This window comes from Zalophus californianus, chromosome 5, assembly GCF_009762305.2.
Source record: "Zalophus californianus isolate mZalCal1 chromosome 5, mZalCal1.pri.v2, whole genome shotgun sequence".
NCBI lineage: Eukaryota > Metazoa > Chordata > Mammalia > Carnivora > Otariidae > Zalophus > Zalophus californianus.
In genome coordinates this window covers 48454345-48475179 of record NC_045599.1, presented here as the reverse complement: position 1 = coordinate 48475179, position 20835 = coordinate 48454345, and the positions used below count along the sequence as shown (strand labels likewise).

Here is a 20835-nt window from a genome sequence, read left to right as displayed (position 1 = left end):
ATTTGATTAAAATAGTTTGTGTCACTCCGTGACATTTACCACTGTAAGTGAAGGAAGATCAGAGGGATGTACTACCTGAGATATAAAAGCTGCTAAGGTAACCTAAATTCAGAAAATTTTTTTAAGAATAACAATAAAATGACAGTTCAAAAGGTGTTCTTTAGAATACTGATAAAACTGGCTGTGAGGTCAGCAACAATATAGTTTTGTTTTCTGGTCAGTAAGACTCTCAAATTGCGTCAACTAAGTAGCGTAATCCTATTCTCAAGCAGTATAAATACACCAAGATAAAAAGACCCAATCTTCCAAAGTTAAAGTTTTGGTTTCATCACTACCAGATGAGTAACCATGAAAGGTGACTTAACTTCTTTATGCTTATGTTTTGTCACCTGCAAAAGAAGAAAAATCAAAGTACCTTCCTCATAGGATTGTTTTGACGTTAAATTAGCTAATATTCATATGGTGTACAGATGAGTGCTCAGAAGTCAGTAGAAGCTACATGTGTTACTATTTTTTTTAAAGATTTTATTTATTTTATTTGTTAGAGAGGGAGAGAGACAGCAAAGGAGGGGGAGTGGCAGGCAGAGGGAGAAGCAGGCTCCCCACTGAGCAAGGAGCCCGATCAGGACTTGATCCCAGGACCCTGAGATCACGACCTGAGCTGAAGGCAGACACTTAACTGACTGAGCCACCCAGGCATCCCTACATGTGTTATTATTTTTACTTCTTTATCATATTACAATATTCGTATTCATGGATAATGCCTTAAATTTGTCAAGGATATAAACATATGTTAATCATGATGTGCTTTAATCACAATGCACTTTTTAATTGTTCACTATATACACCTACCAATCTCTCTGAAAAATATGAAGTTATTTTAATATTTAACATTGTGAATAATGGAATACATATTTTGCTAATTTATATTTTTACCACATTAAGTGATATCAAATATATCTATTAGTACTACTTATAGTATGAACTAGCAACTCATTTTCTACAGTTTCAGTTCTGGAGGTCAGACCACTATCTCTATCAAAACCAGTCCAGAAAGCCACGCAATGACCCTTGAAACAACTGGCCCCAAATGGCCAAGGGTTGATTAGTAACAGCCTCCTTATTTTTGCCCCCACTTCCAAATTAGGACAAACTGAAGAAAGCCAAATATTCACTCCTAACCAATCACAGGGGATACCCGGCTTTTAGTTAGCCCACCTACAGATTCTCCATGCCAACAACCTCTAATCAGGGTACAGCTGAAGCCTTTCCTTTTTTCCCCCCACAATAAAGATTTCCCATTTGGGGTGCCTGGATGGCTCAGTCAGTTAAGTGTCCAACTCCTGATTTCAGCTCAGGTCTTGATCTCAGGGTCATGAGTTCAGGCCCCGCTCTGGGCTGCACACCGGATGTGGAGCCTACTTAGAAAAAAAGAAAAAGATTTCCCATTCATCTGCCTGCCTCTGAATCTGCCAAATGCAAGTGATGGTGGCTAACTCTCATGCTGTAGCAAGTTTAAAATGAATAGCTTTTGCTTATTCACATTTGGATGATCTTCATTTATCTCCATGTGGTATTCATTAACAAGAGACCCAAAAGAAACTGCTACTTAAGACATATATTTGCAATATTTAATCAGATAATGGCATGTTCAGAAAGAAACAGAACCGGGTGGGAGGGTCACTCAATGAGGTTACTGTGCCTAAAAAGGTGTTTGTGGCTTTTTTGTTTGTTTTTAGAAAAAAGGAAAAAAATCCTATAATCTCATGTAAGTATTTATAATATCCTGAGAACCAATGAATAAAAAATATTGGTATTAAAAGTATGTGAAAGAACACAATAACAAATGAAGTGACTTCTATCCAAAGTAGCTCTTGTAGGCAGAAGCATGATACACTAGGTGATTAAATGACTTCTGAGTTTACAGAGAACTACTAAAAAGCCAAAACTGTTAAATCTATTATTGCTGCATATCTTAAATAAATCCATTAGAAACAATGAAATTTTTTATGTATGAGGAAACTAAGGCTCAGAGAGGAGATGATAAATAATCCTGACTTAGTCATACAGCTACGTATTATGTGGGACCAGGGCTCAGTCCTAAAATGATAGGATTCCAAAGCAAGACACTGAGGAATTGATTCTTCTAAATTAACAGATAATTTTACAAATGAGATAACTCAGATAATGTTAGTAGTGGAACATAAGGCTTTTAACCGAAGATTGCAGAAATTATGTTTTTCCTTATTTAAATACAAAGTAATTCACTTCAAAAGAAAGGCTATTCTTTTATAAATAACTCTCTAAAACCAAATAGGTCATACTGAGAAACACAAACACCATCATATGATTTCACTCATATGTGGAATCTGACACAAGAAATGAGCAAACAAACAAAAAAGCAGAATCATACCTGTAAATACGGAAGAATCAGTTAATGGTTGCCAGAGGAAAGGGGGTTACGGGGGATGGGCAAAAGGGCTGAAGAGGAGTAGGAGATACAGGCTTCTAGTTATGGAGCAAGTCAGAGGAATAAAAGGCACAGCACAAGGAATATAGTCAACCGTATTTTAATAGTGTTGTATGGTGACAGATGGTAGTTACACTTGTGGTGAGCATAGCATAACAGAAGTTGCATCACTATGTCGTATACCTAAAACTAATGTAACATTATGTGTCAACTATACCTTCCCCCCAAAAAACACCTCTGAATTCAGTTATAAAAAAACAGCAGAGAACAATAAAACTTCATCAATAGGGGAATGACTAAAGAAATTATGGCATAACGATACAGTGGAATATTTTGTACCCACTAAAAATGATGATGTAGGTCCCAGACCTGGAAAAATTGTCACAAGGTTAAGTTAGGGAAAAAGCAGTTTATGAGTCTATGCAGAATTAGTCTTTTTGGCAAAATGTCTATATACATAAATTCTATATGTGTCAATATAGGCATTATATAATGTGCATAGAGACACAATACTATATTCACATATTTATTTATTTATTGCGTTTATTAAATATATGTAAAGCCAAAAGAGGTAAGGTACTCATAACCTCAAAATGTTATGAGTAATTGTTTTTTAGTTCTAGAAATAGGATTATCAGAGATGTTTATTCTTTTCCCAGTGTTTGAATTTTTATAATGAGCATAGAGAACCCTTAGAATCATAAATAAACCAAAATGGAAATTTAATTTTGAAGAAACAAATTATGTTTATGTTAAAAGGTCAGACAACAGGACCAGCTCTCCAAGATGCCTTGCTGTGTAGATAGAGAGCAAAGGTGTGTATCTGCAATGTTAAACATCACAAGGTTGATATCTGAATGGACTAGGGTAAGTTTTCTTAGGACCAAGAAAATATCTCTGAATCAGAATAGGACTCAAGAAAAGTATTTTACTCCTTCAGATACTGATCTCTTGCAAACACCCTCATCCTCTGCAGTCTCTCTCCAACTCATTCTTTTACTGTGGCTCTCCTTGGACTCACACAGTGACTAAGGTCTTCCCTCTTCACAGACTTACAGATACCTCCTTCCTTGCCTGAACATTTCTTACCCAGCTCATCACTTCTACAGCCTTCTCATAAAAGACTGCTCCACTACGGTACATTCCTCCCAGGAAGATGAAGTGGAGTTGGTATTCTCCAGCCCTAATTCCTCTTGCAGATTAGTGCTTTTCTACTTCTGAGAAAAACAAACAAGCAAACAAAAATCCCACCAATAACACTCATACGTGGCTACAGAAGCTGCTTCTACTCACTGCTGTCCCCCTTGCTCCATCACTTACAAGTATCCTACCTCTGTACTTTCACGTTCAAAAAGCCCACTCTGACAAACACTCGATCCCTTAATTAATGATGGTGTTTCTCTAGTTGCATGTACAACACTCTCCCTTTCATTTTATCCACTCTCTTTCCGTAGAACTAGTCTTCCATATCTAGTCAACTACCTAAGAAGATGTTTTTCAAACTGTATCTCAGCCCAAAGATATTTTTTAAAAAAGATTTATTTATTGAGGCGCCTGCATGGCTCAGTTGGTTAAGCGTCTGCCTTCATGATCCCAGGGTCTTGGGATCGAGCCCCGCATCGATCAGCGGAGAGCCTGCTTCTTCCTCTCCCTCTGCCTGCCGCTCTGCCTACTTGTACTCTCGCTATCTCTCTGTCAAATAAATAAATAAAATCTTTTAAAAAAAAAGACTTTATTTATTTATTTGAGAGAGAGAGAGCGCATGAGTGGGCGGAGAAGAGAGGGAGAGAGAACCTCAAGCTGACTCTGCGCTGAGTGTGGAGCTTGAAGCGGGGCTCAATCCCATGACCCCAAGATCATGACCTGAGCCAAAACCAAGCGTCCAATGCCCAACCAACTGCACCACCCAGGTGCCCGCCCAATATATCTTTAAAACTCAAACTTATATAACCATATATACAAAATCAACTATTGGATTCATCTGCCTATATATCCCACAAACATGTCAGTCTTGGCATGTCTACCTATTCCTTACCTCACTCCCCTCCCAAACTTGCTCCTTAACCTGCACTTACGATTCCAGGAAATAGCATCCTCAATTCCTCCACCACCAAACCTTTATTCTTTCTTTCCTTTTTTTTTAAAATAATTTTTTATTGTTATGTTAATCACCATACATCATTAGTTTTTGATGTAGTGTTCCATGATTCATTGCTTGTGCATAACACCCAGTGCTCCACGCAGAACGTGCCCTCTTTAATACCCATCACCAGGCTAACCCATCCCCCCACCCTCTCCCCTCTGGAACCCTCAGTTTGTTTCTCAGAGTCCATCGTTATTCTTTCTCTCTTTCACCATCACATCGAATTAGCTCTCAAGTACTGTTGGCACTCAGGGTCTCTTAAATATGTTGATATCCAATGTTAATTTAAGCTCCCTTACTGGGATTTCTGTAACAATCTCCTAACTAGTTTCTCTGATTATCCTTTCTCAATCTTATCTTCCTCCCTTCTCCCTCTACACTTCTGCTATACTGACTTCTAAAACACAAACTTATAAGGCCATTCTTAATTTTGTTTTAAAGTTCCTAGCAGGGCATGAAATTGTCTTTTCGGTCTGGCTTCTACACACTTTTCCACCTTGACTCCCATTTACAGCCTTCTTCCAACATCACCATTTTCTTGTTTAGTCTCTGAATAAGCCATGAGCTCTCCCCTTTCACTCTTCACTGCCTTACCTCCTACTCAGCTCCTGACTATCTCACAGGACTTCATGCAAGGATTCCCAGGCAAAAATATCTTCTGCCCCTTTAACTTTCCTGTGCCGAGTTGCCTGTTTTTCCAACACCCTGTCTGTATTTCTTTTATGGCACTTGCCAAAATTATAAGGTCATCACTGCCTTATATCCATCTCAGCTGTTGGACTGTGAGCTCCTACAGAGCAAGCACTATGCCTTTTCATTATCTATTTTCCTAGCCTGTGTGTATTCCGTACACAAAAAGTGTTCAGTATTAGTTAATGAATGAAATATATCAAAGAATTTGTAACTTTATCCATGGTCAATTTGTTTTACTTTTTGGATGAATGGTTTAAGTATTTTTTAAAAGTAAGGATCCATAGCTCATTTAGTGGCTCGTTAATTTTTCTGAGGAATGTTGTCAAAAATTTAGTTCAAAATTGTGATCTTCCTATAGAAATATGGAAAACATGATTTATTTATGGGAAATTTGGTATAGAACAGTAGCAGCTGACTTCTGATAATGTGGGTTCTCTTTCCCTAAATATCAAGGTATCAGGTATCATTTCAGATGGCTCAGATACACTTACCAAATCACTTTTTAAAGTCCCTTAAATGAATCCAGGGTAGGACATATATTAATGTCTAGGGAAAAACATGGGAATTAGATTTTCTTCACTAATGTTCTCTACATTTTCTTAGGCATTTTGTTTTATGCAATATGCTTGAAGCTTGCCATATTCTATAGTTAGCTAAGTCCATTACAGTGTACAATATCCAAACAGAAAGATTATATAAGAAGGATGGATAATCACAAGAGACTGTCCTATATTTTTACTATGGCTTGCTTTATAATTGCATCATTACAAAACCTCGTTTTATTTGATGAGTCTATTTATAAATTCATTTTCCTCCAGCTCAAACTCTCTTAAATACTTTCTGTAACATGACACATTGCAAAAAGCATGTTGCAAAGCAACAGAGATTTTCTGATGTCCCCAAGGTATAAAATTCTTTATTGCTATTTAAACAAAAGAAGAAATAAAGTAAACAATTCTGATCTGAAGAGCCATATGTTACCAGAAACAAGACAACAATATGGTTCTGTCAGTCCCTGAGGAGAAGGAATCATTAGATGAAACACCATCACTACGAATTTCTTCTTCATCTTGTCATCAGGCCCTATTCATCGCCATTCTGACCCTGCTTCTTAAATAGCAACTTCCTAGAAAATAGCTAAAGACAGACTTCAGATGGGTTTAGTTTGCCAAAGGTTTTAGCTGCCGAAGGAGTAAACACTCTTCAAGCTATAAAGTGGCCCTTCATAATCTTGATTTTAAAAGAAAATCAAAACATATAAAATATCTGTAGATATATAAATAGACCTATAAATAGGCAATCTCTCTGTATTTATATATTTTATGTATCCACAGAGAATTTTTAAATATTTTCCATTTTTCAAAGGTGAAGTGGTGGAATTTGGGTTTCAGGCTCAGAACACCCAGATGTTCAATTTTACCTTTTATAATAACATTGGTATAAGTATTGAGAAAACAGAAGATACACACCTAATGGAAAGGGCAAATTTAATATAAAAAATAACTTTATTAATAATACTTGACATTTCTCAAATTCTTACCATATGCAAAGTACTGTACTGAAATTAAAGTGTATTATCTCATTTAATCCCCACAATAATCTGAGGAGGTGGGCACTATTATCTCTATAGACACTGGCACTGAAGCCCAGAGATGTTGAGTTATTTGACAGCTATTAATAGGAAAAGCCAGGACTTAGCAAAACTGTTCCGATTCCAGAGCCCAGGTTCTGGGCTGACACTATGCTAAGCTGCTTAACCTCTTAGATTCTTAACCATGTGATATATAATTAAACAAACAAACAAACAAACCACCAAAGAGTGAAGGTAGTCAAATGGTACAAACTTCCAGTTATTAAAAAAAATGCATGCTGTGGACATAATGTACCACACTGACTACAGTTAATGGCACCGAATTGTGTATTTGAAAGTTGCTGAGAGAATCTATCTTGAAAGTTCACATCACAAGAAAAGGAAATTTTAACTATACATGGGAACAGATATTGAGATAAATGCTCTGAAGGAAAGAAATATGATCACGGAGGCAAATCACAAAGCAACCTGATCTAATTTGGTGGGTGCATAAAAACTTCCAAGGAAGGGATCCTTTAGCTGACTTACGAAGGATGAGCAGGATTAAAAAGGCAAAATGGGGAGGGAGGTGGGAAAGGGCCCAGGCAGAGGTTACAAAGACCCAGTGGAAGGATCACAGATCTAGCAGACAGTGTAGCAGGATGATGCTATAGAGGCACATGGGCACTGACCAGGCTGGCCTTCTCCAGCCATGTTAGAATGTTGGTATTCATCCTAAGAGCAAGACATCCATGGAGGGTTTCTAAGAAGGAGTCTGTGTTTTGTAAAGATCACTCTGGCCACAATGGGGAGGAAAGACTGGCAGGCCAAGAGGTTTCCCAGGTGATCGTTCTATGCTCACTAATGTAGTAGGCAATGCAGAAAAAGAAAAAGAGAGAGATTTATAAAGTAAATAGCATTTTGAATAACCAACAGACTTTACACTTAATGCTTGTAAAATGATTTGACTTATAAGCGGTAATTTACATATTTTTTTTCTTTTCAGTCACATACCCAGAACTTACTCATTCAACTAATATTTATTAGGCCAGGCGCTCTAAGGTATCAGGCACCGTTCCACACACTAGGGTTTCAGGAGTAAAAAAGATAAAAAAGCTCTCTGCAATGGAGCTTACCTTCTAATGGAAATGAGAGCTAATATACAACTAAACAAATGAAAAAATAAGATACTTGCAAGTAAAGATAAGTACTGTCAAGAAAATAAAATAGAGATCCTTGAGAGCTACGAGTGGTTAGAAAACGCCTGAGAATGCAGCATTTGACAAAAAACAAGCACAGCCAGTCATCTAGAGAATGAGTCAAGAGCAGAGGCAAAGCCTAAAGGTGGGACTATGTTTGAGTATAACTAGGAAACATCAAGAAGGCTAGTGTAGTCAAAATGAAGTGAGCAAGGGGAAGAGCGGTAGAGGAATGGTTAAGAACACCGGCTGGCGTAGGGGGCAAATCATTAGGGTCATGACACTGTGATGAGGAATTCTTATTTTCTCATTTTGATACAGAGGAGAAACATGATCTGAGTTACCCGGCTACTATAAGGCTGGCTGGGGAGTGGATTGGTGGGGGGGGGGGGGGGGGTGGCAAGCACAGTAGCAGGAAGAGAAATTGAGTTTGTACCGTGGTCTAGGCAACTGACAGTGATGATTTGATTACTGCTGGAAGATGGAAATAAATGGATTCAGGACATAAAAAGACAACTATACTTGGTTGATAGAAAATGTCTATTTTTGTTAGATTACAGAAGTTTGCTATTTCAAGGAAACCTATGGGAAATACTTTTGCAAAAGAAAGAATCCGTCCTCATTTCAGCCACAATATAAATTTGGATTTTGACATATCAAGTTTGTTTAAAAGTAGAATATATCTGTATTATTTTAACTCAGGGTTTTCCCCTACCTTTATAGGGGCACACAAAAGTTATAATGAAGAAACTTCTCTTACTAAAAGCACCTTGAGGATAGAGACTAGAGAGAAAAGTGAAAGGTATGCTGGTACTAACGCCATCTTTCACTCTCAGATCTTATAGATTTTTCAGTTTACCCTGTCCATAAAGTTTCTAGGACTCCACTGCATTTACCAGGTTGATGGAATAAATAAAACACATTACAAGTCTCAATCAGAAAGTATTTTTACAGACTGAAAAAGTGCACCCTGAGTAATAGTTTGGTAACAAAAAATGCTAAGCCCTAGGCGATCAAATTTTACCTCATTTATTTCTTCAAAACTTAGAAGAGTTATCTGAGAAAATTTCTAGTTTTTAATTTTTTTCTTTGAAGAAAAAGAAATGTTGTATTCCAGTAATTTATAGAGAATATTATGATGGTTACAGGACAAAATGGATATAAATGATGTGAAAAATTTCTAGAAACTGAAGGCTCAACTGACAAATTTATCATAAAATATCTATAGGAGACATAAAATCCACTGACATACCTTAACCTCTTAGCATTAAGGAAAAAAAAAAACTTATAGAATGGAACTCTAGAGCTTCATGTTTATCATCCAGCAAGTATAAATATTAAGGTCACTAAATTGATATGTGCAAGAACCCAAGTGAATCTAAATTGTCTACTTAGCTCTCATTTCCTCTGTGTAGACGAGGACAACAATCTTCAGGGAAAATCATTCACCTCCGGTTTAAAGCTCAGTTTCTTGTGGCCAATAGTCAGAATTCTACCCTTTTATCATTTCTTTCCCTTCATCCATCCTTGATGCCTCAGAGGACTTGGGAAGTCACAGAGCTCATATGAATCAGGGAATCTTAGGGAGGAGGGGGGAGGGTGTCCTCTGTGAATATTGGCTCTGGGCTGGGGAGGGCAGGTCTCCTTCCCGAAGTGTAAGAAAAATTATCATCTGCTAACTATAAGAAAGATAAGCTTCTCTATCAGTTTCCTTTTCAATCAACTATTTATGGCATAAAGTTCATGTTTAACACCTTCAAAACTTTATCTGGATTCTCTCAAAACTCTTCTGTCAAGAAGCCTAGTTCTTACAAATCAAGAACATTTGTGTCTAAAACAATTGTTTTTGCAGAGAATTAAAAACACTGTATCATCAACAACAAAACAAACAGGCAAGCAAAAAACCCAGAAGCTCTACTTCATTGATTTGTTTTTTCTGAATTGTTTGCCTTCTAGTCATGGACAATGCATGTATAGAACACAGCCAGCTGAACAGTGGAGGGAAAACAGGAAGGGGCACAAAGGAGGAGAGCCTCAGTTAACAGTTCATAAGATTACCTGCTTCAGTGAAACTTTTGTACTTCTTAAATTACATAACTGATAACTACAGCTCTGGGAAGGTTAATTTTTTTTTACATCCTTAATTTACAATGTAGTATAACATTGAAAATTAAGAACATCAAATTCATTAAGCTGTTAAAAGTATTTAGAATGTGACCCTTCCTCAATCTTAACATTCAAAAGGCATAAATTAATATACTAACAGTTGCTGCAGAATCATCTGTGCTAGGCAATGAGTTTCCTTACCTCTTCCTTCTGCAGAGTTTTGTATGAGTTAAGAAATCTGTCAAATGCAATGAACAGAATAACTGATTATTTGTAGTTTTAACAAATAAGATTTTATTTTCTCAGGCACTAGGAAGTCTGAAACTGTGGGCTGCAAAATGTCTTCCACAGCTCTAGGCATTGTGTTCTTAAGACAGGAAGGACAAATGTCTAAACCAGACACATTGGTTCCTTGTGCACACAAGAAAAAGCTTTTCCTAGAAGGTCCTGGAAGATTCTGTTTATTTTCCATTGATCTCAATTATGCCACACAGTCAGTCCTAGATACAGGGCAGAATGGCAAATTTTTTTCTAGGGTTTGTTTTATTTGGGGGGGGGTCCTCCATAGTAAAGGCAGGCAAGGAAGGAGGAGGCTGGAAACAGGTGCTAAATGAGTGAACTAACACTGTCTGCCATAATTACACTTGGTATAGCTCCAAAATTATATATCTGATGTTAAATATATAACCGGGAGAGGCCCAAATAGAAATTTATTTCTATATACTTAATAAAATGCCATGCATTCACTTGTTCATATTGAATTCCTGCATATGTAGTAGTAAACACAACCTAAAAAGACTTTTTTCTTGTGGAGGTTAGAGTCTAGTGGAGATAATGAAACAATAAGACAAGTGTATATTAGGTGGTAATAAGTACTGTGAAGAAAAAGAAACTTTAAGAAAATAGAGAATATATGTTCAGGATAGGCAGGTCTCTTAGGGTACTCAAATAAGGTCTCTCCAAGGAAGTGACATTTGAGTAGAGATGTGAAAGAGATGAGAGACTCACGTGGGTACCTGGGGGCAGATCCTTCCAGACAGAAGGTTCAAGCCCTTGGTGTGTGTAAGAGACAACCAAGTGACTAGTATGGCTATAGTTCAGTGAATGAGGGGACAAGTACTGATGCCATCAGAGAGAAGGCAGAGTATCAGGGCAGGGTGTTACAGTCAATCTCACTTTTAGTGAATAATCATTGGTTGAAGCACCCCTGTCACCAAGTTTCCACTGGAAATATAAAACCAGTGACAGTGTACCAGGCACTCCAATACATGTCAGCATATAATCCAGTTTACAGATGAGGGATCTGAAGCTCACATTGGATAAGGAACTCACAGTCTCTATTATAAACACAATATGGCCTCATCATTTTGGCATATGGCCTGCTGGTCCTTGTCATTTACTATGTCAGCAACGTGGGATTAAGCAAGATTTAACAGACTTCTTACATAGAGGATCCATCCAGACTGACCTGCATTCTGACTATCCAAAAAGAGAGCACAATTTACAGAGTATTTCCATATTTAATACACTATTGTATTAAATAGAGGTTAACATTTTGTGGAAAGCTAACTATGGAATACTTCTATATGTTATAGGTCTATGTGTATTCATTGTGCTCACAGTTAATGTGTAAGAGAGGTACAACATCACTTGCTATTCAAACCTATTTGGTTCCTGAGTTCAGACAGTGAGAAGCAAAAACATACAAAGAAAATGTGTATCTCTAAAAATGCGCTCAAATCTATTTGTTTCCTGAGTTTAAAGCATGGGGGATACCTGTACATTTTTATGGATGAATAGTACCTTAGCGGGTTCATCTATGATTTGAAAAGATAACATCTAAAAACAGATTTTGTTATATTCAGCAGAAAACTGTAATCTCAAGTAAAACTTTTATCATGTTTCTTATTTTAAATGCACATTTGTTGTCCTTGAAACAATGAACTTGCAAGGTAAGCATTTTCAGATAAATATAATGCTTGTTTTTAAGATGACTGTTATTTATTTATATCCAGGCAGACACATTATAAAATATTCATAACCGCTAGCATATCTTTAAGAGAAAGATAACAGTTCCATGACAGAGGGCACCATGTTTCATAAGATCACTGATTTTAAAATGTTTCTATTTGCCAAATGAAGCCAAATTAATAATTCAGTTTGCTCTAAAATGCCACAATCAATATAACAGCTTCTAACTCAAGTGAGCAACAATACTTTAAAAGACAATTGCCTTATAAGATAGATTCCATTCTTGTTTTGAGCCAGACACATAAAAAAGAAAGGGCAGTACTTTCTAGCAGACAGGAAAATGCAACATACGGCAAAAGCAATTAGAACAAAGAGCAAAATGAGCTGTCTATAAATGACAAATGAGAGCTGGGTTCAAAATAGCCTAAAGCAATGAATCTCAAACATTAAAGAACACATGAATCACCTGGGGAACTTATTAAAATGCAGATTCTGATTCAGTAGGGAGAGTGGGGCGTAGGAGAGTATACTTCTAACAAGTTCTCAGGTGAGGCTGATGCTTTTCGCTCATGGACTCCACTTCTGTAGCAAACCCTAACACATACTGTTTTATAAACAACTGCCAAGCTGTTGTGAGAACTACACTACAAGGGTCAAAATGATACTTAAAGTCTTTCTTTCTTTTTTTTTTTTTTTGACTTTTACAGACTGTTTATTTTCCGTCAACCTTTTCCATTTCTATTTCCATTTTGTTTCCCTTTGTGGAAGACCAGCTTAAGACCACTCAATGGTTGTTCCTACCCATTCAGTGGCCTGAGCAGTGGGAGCTGCAGACCAGTCTTCAGTGGCCGGCTGGGCACTCCAGTCTTCAGTAGGGAACTGCTGAATAGGCACCGAGGGCACCTGCACGCCTACAGACCAGTCTGCGACTTCAGGCTGAGTAGCAGTGAACTCAGGAGCTGGAGCTGTCCATTCACCCTGAAATTCCTCCTGGGTCACAGCCTTTTCAGCAGCGGCTTGCTCTTCCTTTTCAATCTCTTCAGGATCTCTGTAGAAGTAGAGATCAGGCATGACCTCCCATGGGTGTTCTCGGGAAATGGTGCCACGCATGCGCAGAACTTCCCTGGCCAGCATCCACCACATCAGACCCACTGAGTGAGCTCCCTTGTTGTTGCAAGGGATGGCAATGTCCACATAGCACAGAGGAGAGTCTGTGTTACACAGAGCAATGGTAGGCAGGTTAACATAGGACGCCTCTGTAAGAGGCTGGTGGTCAGCCCTGGGATCAGTAACCACCAGAAGTCTCGGCTCCCGGAAGGCTGCCTGGATCTGGTTAGTGAAGGTTCCAGGAGTGAAGCGGCCGGCAATAGGAGTGGCTCCGGTAGCAGCAGCAAATTTCAGCACAGCTCGCTGGCCAGTGTTCCTGGATGATATGACACTGACATCAGCTGGGTTTTCAATGGCAACAATGGCACGAGCTGCCAGCAGAAGCTTCTCCCGTGTTCTCTTCAGATTTATGATGTAGATACCATCAGTTTTCCTTTTGTAGATGTACGGTTCCATTTGAAAGTCAAGGTTGGTGCCACCTAAATGGGTTCCTGCTGCAAGGAATTTGAGGACATCCTCCTCCTTCATTTGCAAGACATCAAGGGCTCCGGACATTGTCAAAGTTTCCCTTTAAGTTATGACGGGAATGCAAAACAACGCCCTATGGACCCTTCCCCGGGTAGCTCGGAAAGGCACTTAAAGTCTTTCTTTAAAACATATTGTTACGTTTCACTGGCAAGAGAAGCAATGGTAAGTTCTTTAAAAACAGAATCAAACAAACAAAACACCCAGAAAGCACCAATCACCATTATAAAGTTAATCTTCAAAATTATAAAAATTTCAACTGATATGTCAGATTAGAAGAGACGAATTTGGGTATTAAGAACTCTGAGGTTTCTTACTGAGGAGATGTCAATCTCTCAGCCTAAGGCTAAGGATGTTGGGTTAAAAGGCCTGTTAATCACTGAGAGGATGATGACAGTGTAGCAATTGGACAGGACCAAAGGTATGAAGTTAAACAACACAACAGTCAATCCTAGGAATTTATCCTGAGGAAATAGCAAGACTGGAGCTGTACATTTAGAACAGGTTGTTATCAGCCAAAAAGTGTCAACTAACAAAGTTACCAAAGGGGATTGGTTAAATAAATTCAGTATATCCATAAAATGAAATACTAGGTGGCCAGTAAAATGTTAAGAGAGATCTATGGTTAACGACATGGGAGCATGTTTACAGAACACTGTCATTAAAAAAAAAAAAAGCTAAAACACATTATGTGCAAAATTATGCCACTTAACTAAATGAGAACTTTGGAATAGTGGATTATGAGTCATTTGGGAGGTTTTTGCTTGTTTCTTTGTTTGCTTATCTGAATATTCTATTTTTTTCCCCAAACAAGGATTACTTTAATAAAAGAAAATGAATAAATGCATTTTTTTCTGGCACAAATATTTGGGTTTTAGAGTTATATCCCACAAATTCAGATCTTGAGTAAACTAAACTACTAGTAAACTAAACTACTTAACCTCTCTGTAGGTGAATCAGTTTCCTCACCTATAAAGAGGGCACAGTAACAGTACAAACTTTATAGAGTGGCTGCAAGGATGAATATGGGCTGACAGATGTAAAGTACTTAAAACAGAACCTCACACAGTAAGGGCTATATAAAACGTGCCTCTTCCTTTTTTTTTTTTTTTTTTTTTAATGTTTGAACTAGTCTCTTGCTGATGCCATGTCTGAGATGACCTTATCATTAACAATTCTGCTTTGGCACCTGAGTCAATATACTAACTCTGGGACCTTTCGAGATAACTAGCAGAGTAAAGAGTGTAATCAAGAGAAAGAATACCCTGAAGTGGTCAAACAGCAGGCAAAGCAGAACTCTGTACGTAACTACCCAGTAATTTTAAACATGCAGAATGACTATTTGTAAACTGCCAGTAAGAGGATAAAGCAGTTCAATTTTTCTAGGATAGAATTTGGTAGTGTGTTTTAAACCAAAATCTTAATAACTCTGCTCCTAGGAATTTAGCTTAAGGAAGGCAGCAGTGATATTCAGAACACAAAGAATTGAGATTCAAGGAGGTTGGTTTATATTAAAGAAAATTTGTACACAATCTAAGTTTTCAACAATGAGATATGGCTGAAAAAAACACTATATCTGAATACAGAACTCAAGATAGACTATAAACTCCATATTAATTTAAAGATTTTTAATATAATATGGATAGGAGAGCTCGGAGGAATTCAATATTTTAAAAGAAAAATAAAGATTTAATATTTAAAAGAAAATTCCCTGTCAGATATATTTCCTTTATTTGGGTATTCAGGAGACAGTTTATATATCCCCAAATAAGGGATAAATGAAGCTGCATTTATTTGGGTCTTTATTCAGGCCCATTCAGGATATATGCAGTAACTGTATGAATACATCTAAAAATCAAGCTGTTTGACTTCCTTACAGTAACACGTGCTATACTATTTCCTATACTTGAAAAGTAATAATGTATTTTACTTTTCTCAAAAGTGACATTCCAATGCTTCTCAAGTATTTTTCTCCTTCACCAGATCTGCTTAATATTTACTTAGCTCTTAATAGAGGCCAGGTAAAGATATAAATGAAAAACAGTCCCTGCCTGCAAGCAGCTGTAGTGAAAAGCTGCCACAAAATGATAAATGATGCCTCCCTATGGTGGCTCAGACCAGGCATTTATATAGAGAGAAGGGAGAAAGTGCCAAGTAATTCTTCTGTGTGTTTTTATAAAACAAAACCAAATTTTTAAGAAAGCTTTATTTATTGTAGAGAGAGAGCAAGCGAGTGAGCGTGCATGGAGGAGGGGGAGGAGCAGAAGGAGAGAGAGAATCTCAAGCAGACTCCCCATTGAGTGCAGAGCCCCACGCAGGGCTCTCATGATCCTGAAATCATGACCTGAGACAAAACCAAGAGTCCGACACTTAACCAACTGAGCCACCCAAGTGTCCCCCAAAACCAAATTTCATAGTGTATACTCTATAATGATACAAATTAAGTTTACTTTCTACATGTAAACTTCAAAACATAATTAGAGCACATATATGTTAAATAATTTAAATGTGAATAGACTTCATTATCTCAAATTACTTACTCTAATCACTTCATTTGTTTTTTTCATATAAAGAAGAAGGAGTATATTTAGGCATTTCCTCCCTCAACAGTCTCTCTCTTGGTTAGGCTTCCTCAGAAGTATTATCACATTGTTCAAGACAGGGGTTAACAGCAGATTCCTCAACGCTTTCTCTCAGACAAAGCAAATATTTACTTAAAAAGTAAAAAGGTTTAGAGAAAGAAAATTGACAGCTACTTTTCATTAGGGATTATTATTGGTTCTCCATTATTATTATATCGATTATATTATATTGGTTATCTATTGCTATTATAGCTAACTTTTATTGTTTTTTGTTAAGTGTGTTTACTCTGCCCCAAGTACTTAATATTTATTAGTCATTAAACCCTCACAGCCATTTTAGCATAGAAAGTAAGGCACAGGGATTTTAAATATATCTAAAGTGAGTTAAATAATAGATGATGGACTAAGATTAAAACCCATAGTCAGGGCCCAGAGCACATACTTATCATCATTCCCTTATTGTGACCACTAAAAACAAGAACTAGAGGTCATTCTTTAAAATCTGAAAGACACAAATTGAAGTATGAATGGATTAATGTACTTCAAGTGTAACAAGCATCTGGAACCATCAGGAGCTTAAAATATTTAGGTAAATTGATAGTTGTTCAATAACGAATTATTAGGAAAACTTGGATGTACTAAACAAAGTACAGCCTCAATCTGTTGGGAATGAACCAAAGAGAACCATCAACTCCTTTTCCTGGGGCCAAATACTGACTTTTAATGAACAAGCAGCCAGCCCACTATCTACTGTAGTTTCCACAATATTTCCACAATATCTATTACCAATAGACCCAAAGGTAGATCCATTTAAACGGCAGTACCTACAAAAAAATCAGAGCAGGACCTGGCAAAAAAGGGCCCAAGAGATCTAACAATTATCATCATCATGATGGCCGTTTAAATATACAACGAGGGCGCCTGGGTGGCTCAGTTGGTTAAGCGACTGCCTTCGGCTCAGGTCATGATCCTGGAGTCCTAGGATCGAGTCCCACATCGGGCTCCCTGCTCAGCCGGGAGTCTGCTTCTCCCTCAGACCCTCCCCCCTCTCATGCTCTCTCTATCTCATTCTCTCTCTCAAATAAATAAATAAAATCTTTAAAAAAAATAAATATACAACGAATATTAAGGTATACATAAAGCATATAACACCAGCTGCACAAGGACTGCTTTTGGTATTTCAGGGATTCTGTCATATACTCCTAGCAGTATTTTTGTGCAAATCACCTGAAAGAGATCTGTGAATTTTCCCCTTTGGGTCTAGTGAATTAGATTCAGTGTGTTTCCAAAGCCTTCAAAGTCATTGGCAAGGATAAAATTCAGAAACAATGTGTCCAGATGCAAAGGTTGTAACAGTAATTTACACTGTTTGGTGTTACCTGGGAGATAGAAAGTAAAAGAGGCAAAACAAAAGCAAACTGGTAACACTTGCCTTTCAAACTCAATTCCCAGCATTCTATACCCCTCTCAACTGTTAGGGGCTTACTAAATTTCTTACTTTGGCTCTCTTTTTCCATGGTAAATACTGAAGGCCTCTCATGCACAGCGCATGTATCATTTAATCAGTTCAACAACCCTGTGAGGCAGTTACTCTGCACTTTTCTGCTGAAGAGACAAGAGACCTTGAAATTGGACAGATTTGGTTGGAATCACAGTATTGCCATATAGCAATTGTAGGACATCGGGCACATTTTGAGTCTCTTTGTATTCCAGTTGTTTCATATGTAAATGGGGAGTAAATGCAGAATATTACAAAATTAGAAATACTATTTATAGGATAGGCATTGTATAAATAAGCCTCTGCCACACGTTTTTACACTTCCAAAAATTCTGATTTCTGTAATGCCATTTTAATGTCTTGTGATCATTTAACCCTATTTACCTTTACTTTCTAATATTATCTCAAAATGGTGATGCTTTACCAAGTGGGAAGACTTAAAATGTTTTAATAGTTCACACTCTATAAAGATACTTCATGTAGTAAGACAGTATATGACAGTCTTTCCACAAGGCAATTCAGTGATAAGTATCAACACCTTAAAACTCTGCATATTTTTGATGAATCATTTTAATTCTAGAATTTATTCTAAGGAAATAATCCTGGATAAACACAGTAACTTGAGGTATGTCATTTAAACATGTTCCAAAATTGTCCAACAATTAAATATATTTTGATATGTTCTAATAATTCATTTTAATATTCAGTTATTTAAACATTATAGAGGTGTATGTATTAACATAGAAGGATATCATGATATGATTACCAAAAGAAAAGCAGTTTTGAAAATAACATATAACTTGTACAAAGGAGTAACAGAAAATGTACAAAAAGATGGAATTATAGGAAATTTATACAGATATTAACAGCAGTAGGATATGAGGCACATACCCCCACTCAGATGCTAGCTCTAAACTTAATCCTAACACAAACCCTAACCCCTAGCCCTAACCCTAAACTTAGCGCTCTGGCAATGTCCCTGAACTGCAGGATAATAGTCACATGCCTCACCCTGGCCCTAACCCTAACCCTAAACCTTATTCTAGTCCTAAACTGAACCCTAATCCTAGATCTGAGGGAAAAAAAGATTTGGTGTATACACAGACACACACACACACACACACACACACACACACATATACACAGTGGAATATTACTCAACCATAAAAAGTAGATTGAAATCTTGCCATTTGCAATGATATTGGATGGTGCTAGAGAGTGTAATGCTAAGTGAAATAAGCCAGTCAGAAAAAGACAAATACCATTTAATTTCACTCCTATAGAATTTAAAAAACAAAACAAATGAGCAAATGGAAAGACAAAAAAACAAAACAAAACAAAAAAACAAAAAACAGGGGCAAACCAAGAAACAGATTCTTCACTATAGAGAACACACTGATGGTTACCAGAGGGGAGGTAGGCGGGAGGAGGGTGAAATAGGTGATGGGGATTAAGGAGGGCTCTTGTGATGAGTGTAGGGTGATGTATGGAAGTGTTGAATCACTATATTGTATACCAGAATTTAATATTACACTGTATGTTAATTGGTATTAAAATAAAAACTTAAAGATGTTAACAGAATTACTGTTGATTTCTATTTCTTTTTGCTTTCTCTTTTTGAACAATAAGCCCATACTTTTGCTGTACTGTAATAAAAACTAGTTAACGGTTTATATATGTAAATCTAGTTACAAAGAAATATACAAATGAATTGATAGTTATATTGATATAGGGAGAAAGAGTCCAAGACAGAAAAGTTACGTGTCAATTCTAAAGGCACCCTAGTAGGAAATTTAAGCACAAACTGGTATAAGAGAAGGAAGAATGGGAGGACGAAGTGTCATCAAGGAGAGACCCAGTAACAGTAAATCAAGATAGAAAAATGTGATGAGGTAAGCACTATATAACTAGTACCATCTGTGATGCTTCATGTTGCCTGTTCCTGGTTAATTGTCATCTAGATATGCCTATGTAGATATGTCCTTTAAGCAGTTATGGTCATCAGAGCAAATGGAAAATAAGGCACACCATTCTGACATCAGGAGAGCTTTAAATTTCACTTTTATAAAATAAGGACATGTAGGAACATATTCTGAGAATAAATTAAGACACTGAAAGGGACCTTAAAAGATGAGATTACTTGATCAAGTGTTACATTATTCATGTTTTAAACTAAAGTAATTATTGTACTGGGGTCCTACCTCCAGGTGGCTATTAAAGCCCACAGACTTATGTTTAATTGGTGTCTAGAATATCCACAAGAGAGTATATTCTTGCACTCCCTGCCACTCTCTGTTTGCAACACTTTTTTTTCTCCACTGGTTAACACTGCCTCCTTCTGGGCAACATCACTTCCTCAGGGTCTCTGTCTGGGACGCCTAAACTTCACCGCTATATATAAACAGGCACACTATGGCTCCCTTATTACTACATTCTTCATACCATGCAGTATTTACCTGCTTACTATCTTCGCTCATAGACTGTGAGCTCCATCAAGGGCAGGGAACGTGGCTGTTCTGCACCCTATTGGATCCCCAGTGTTTAGCACTCCAGCTCACATAACGCAGGTGTTCAAACACCATGTGGATGAATGGATGAGAGCTATACGCGTTGATGGCACTTTGGTTCCTTGTAGATCTGGCATGAGGCTGTGGACTTCTATCAAGCCTCATCGTAAAACATCTCTCCCAAATTTATTTTTCTACTTACTACAAGGAGAGCTACTGAGAACATGGGTCAGCATTTTGAATATCCTCTTTGTGAGGAGGTTAAGGGAGATGACTTTTCAGCGATACCAAAAATATTCATTTCCCAAACGGTTTTTACTTCACGGGCACTATTTATTACGTACCCAGTCTTTTCCTTCTTTGTCCTGGCTGTGTCGATTTTATGTGCTAACCTCACTCCCAGATTCATCTTATTTATTTGTGTTTGTCCTTCTCCATATTTCCTTACTTAAAAATATAATCTT

At 37.3% G+C, this 20835-nt stretch overlaps 2 protein-coding genes across 7 annotated transcripts in view; both read right to left on the bottom strand.

Moving 5' to 3' along the window:
- The window catches only part of RNF180 (ring finger protein 180), a 192937-nt gene that overhangs the window by 88199 nt on the left and 83903 nt on the right, over positions 1–20835 (bottom strand). The gene's annotated exons all lie outside the window — the stretch shown is intronic.
- On the bottom strand, positions 12862–15969 carry LOC113928964 (40S ribosomal protein SA). The gene has a single exon (XM_035727649.1). It carries the CDS (start codon positions 13812–13814, stop codon positions 12927–12929), a length of 888 nt encoding a protein of 295 aa, XP_035583542.1. The 5' UTR covers positions 13815–15969; the 3' UTR covers positions 12862–12926.

Excerpts from the sequence above, each read along its gene's own strand:
- LOC113928964 (XM_035727649.1), bottom strand. The coding sequence starts at position 13,814 with ATGTCCGGAGCCCTTGATGTCTTGCAAATGAAGGAGGAGGATGTCCTC.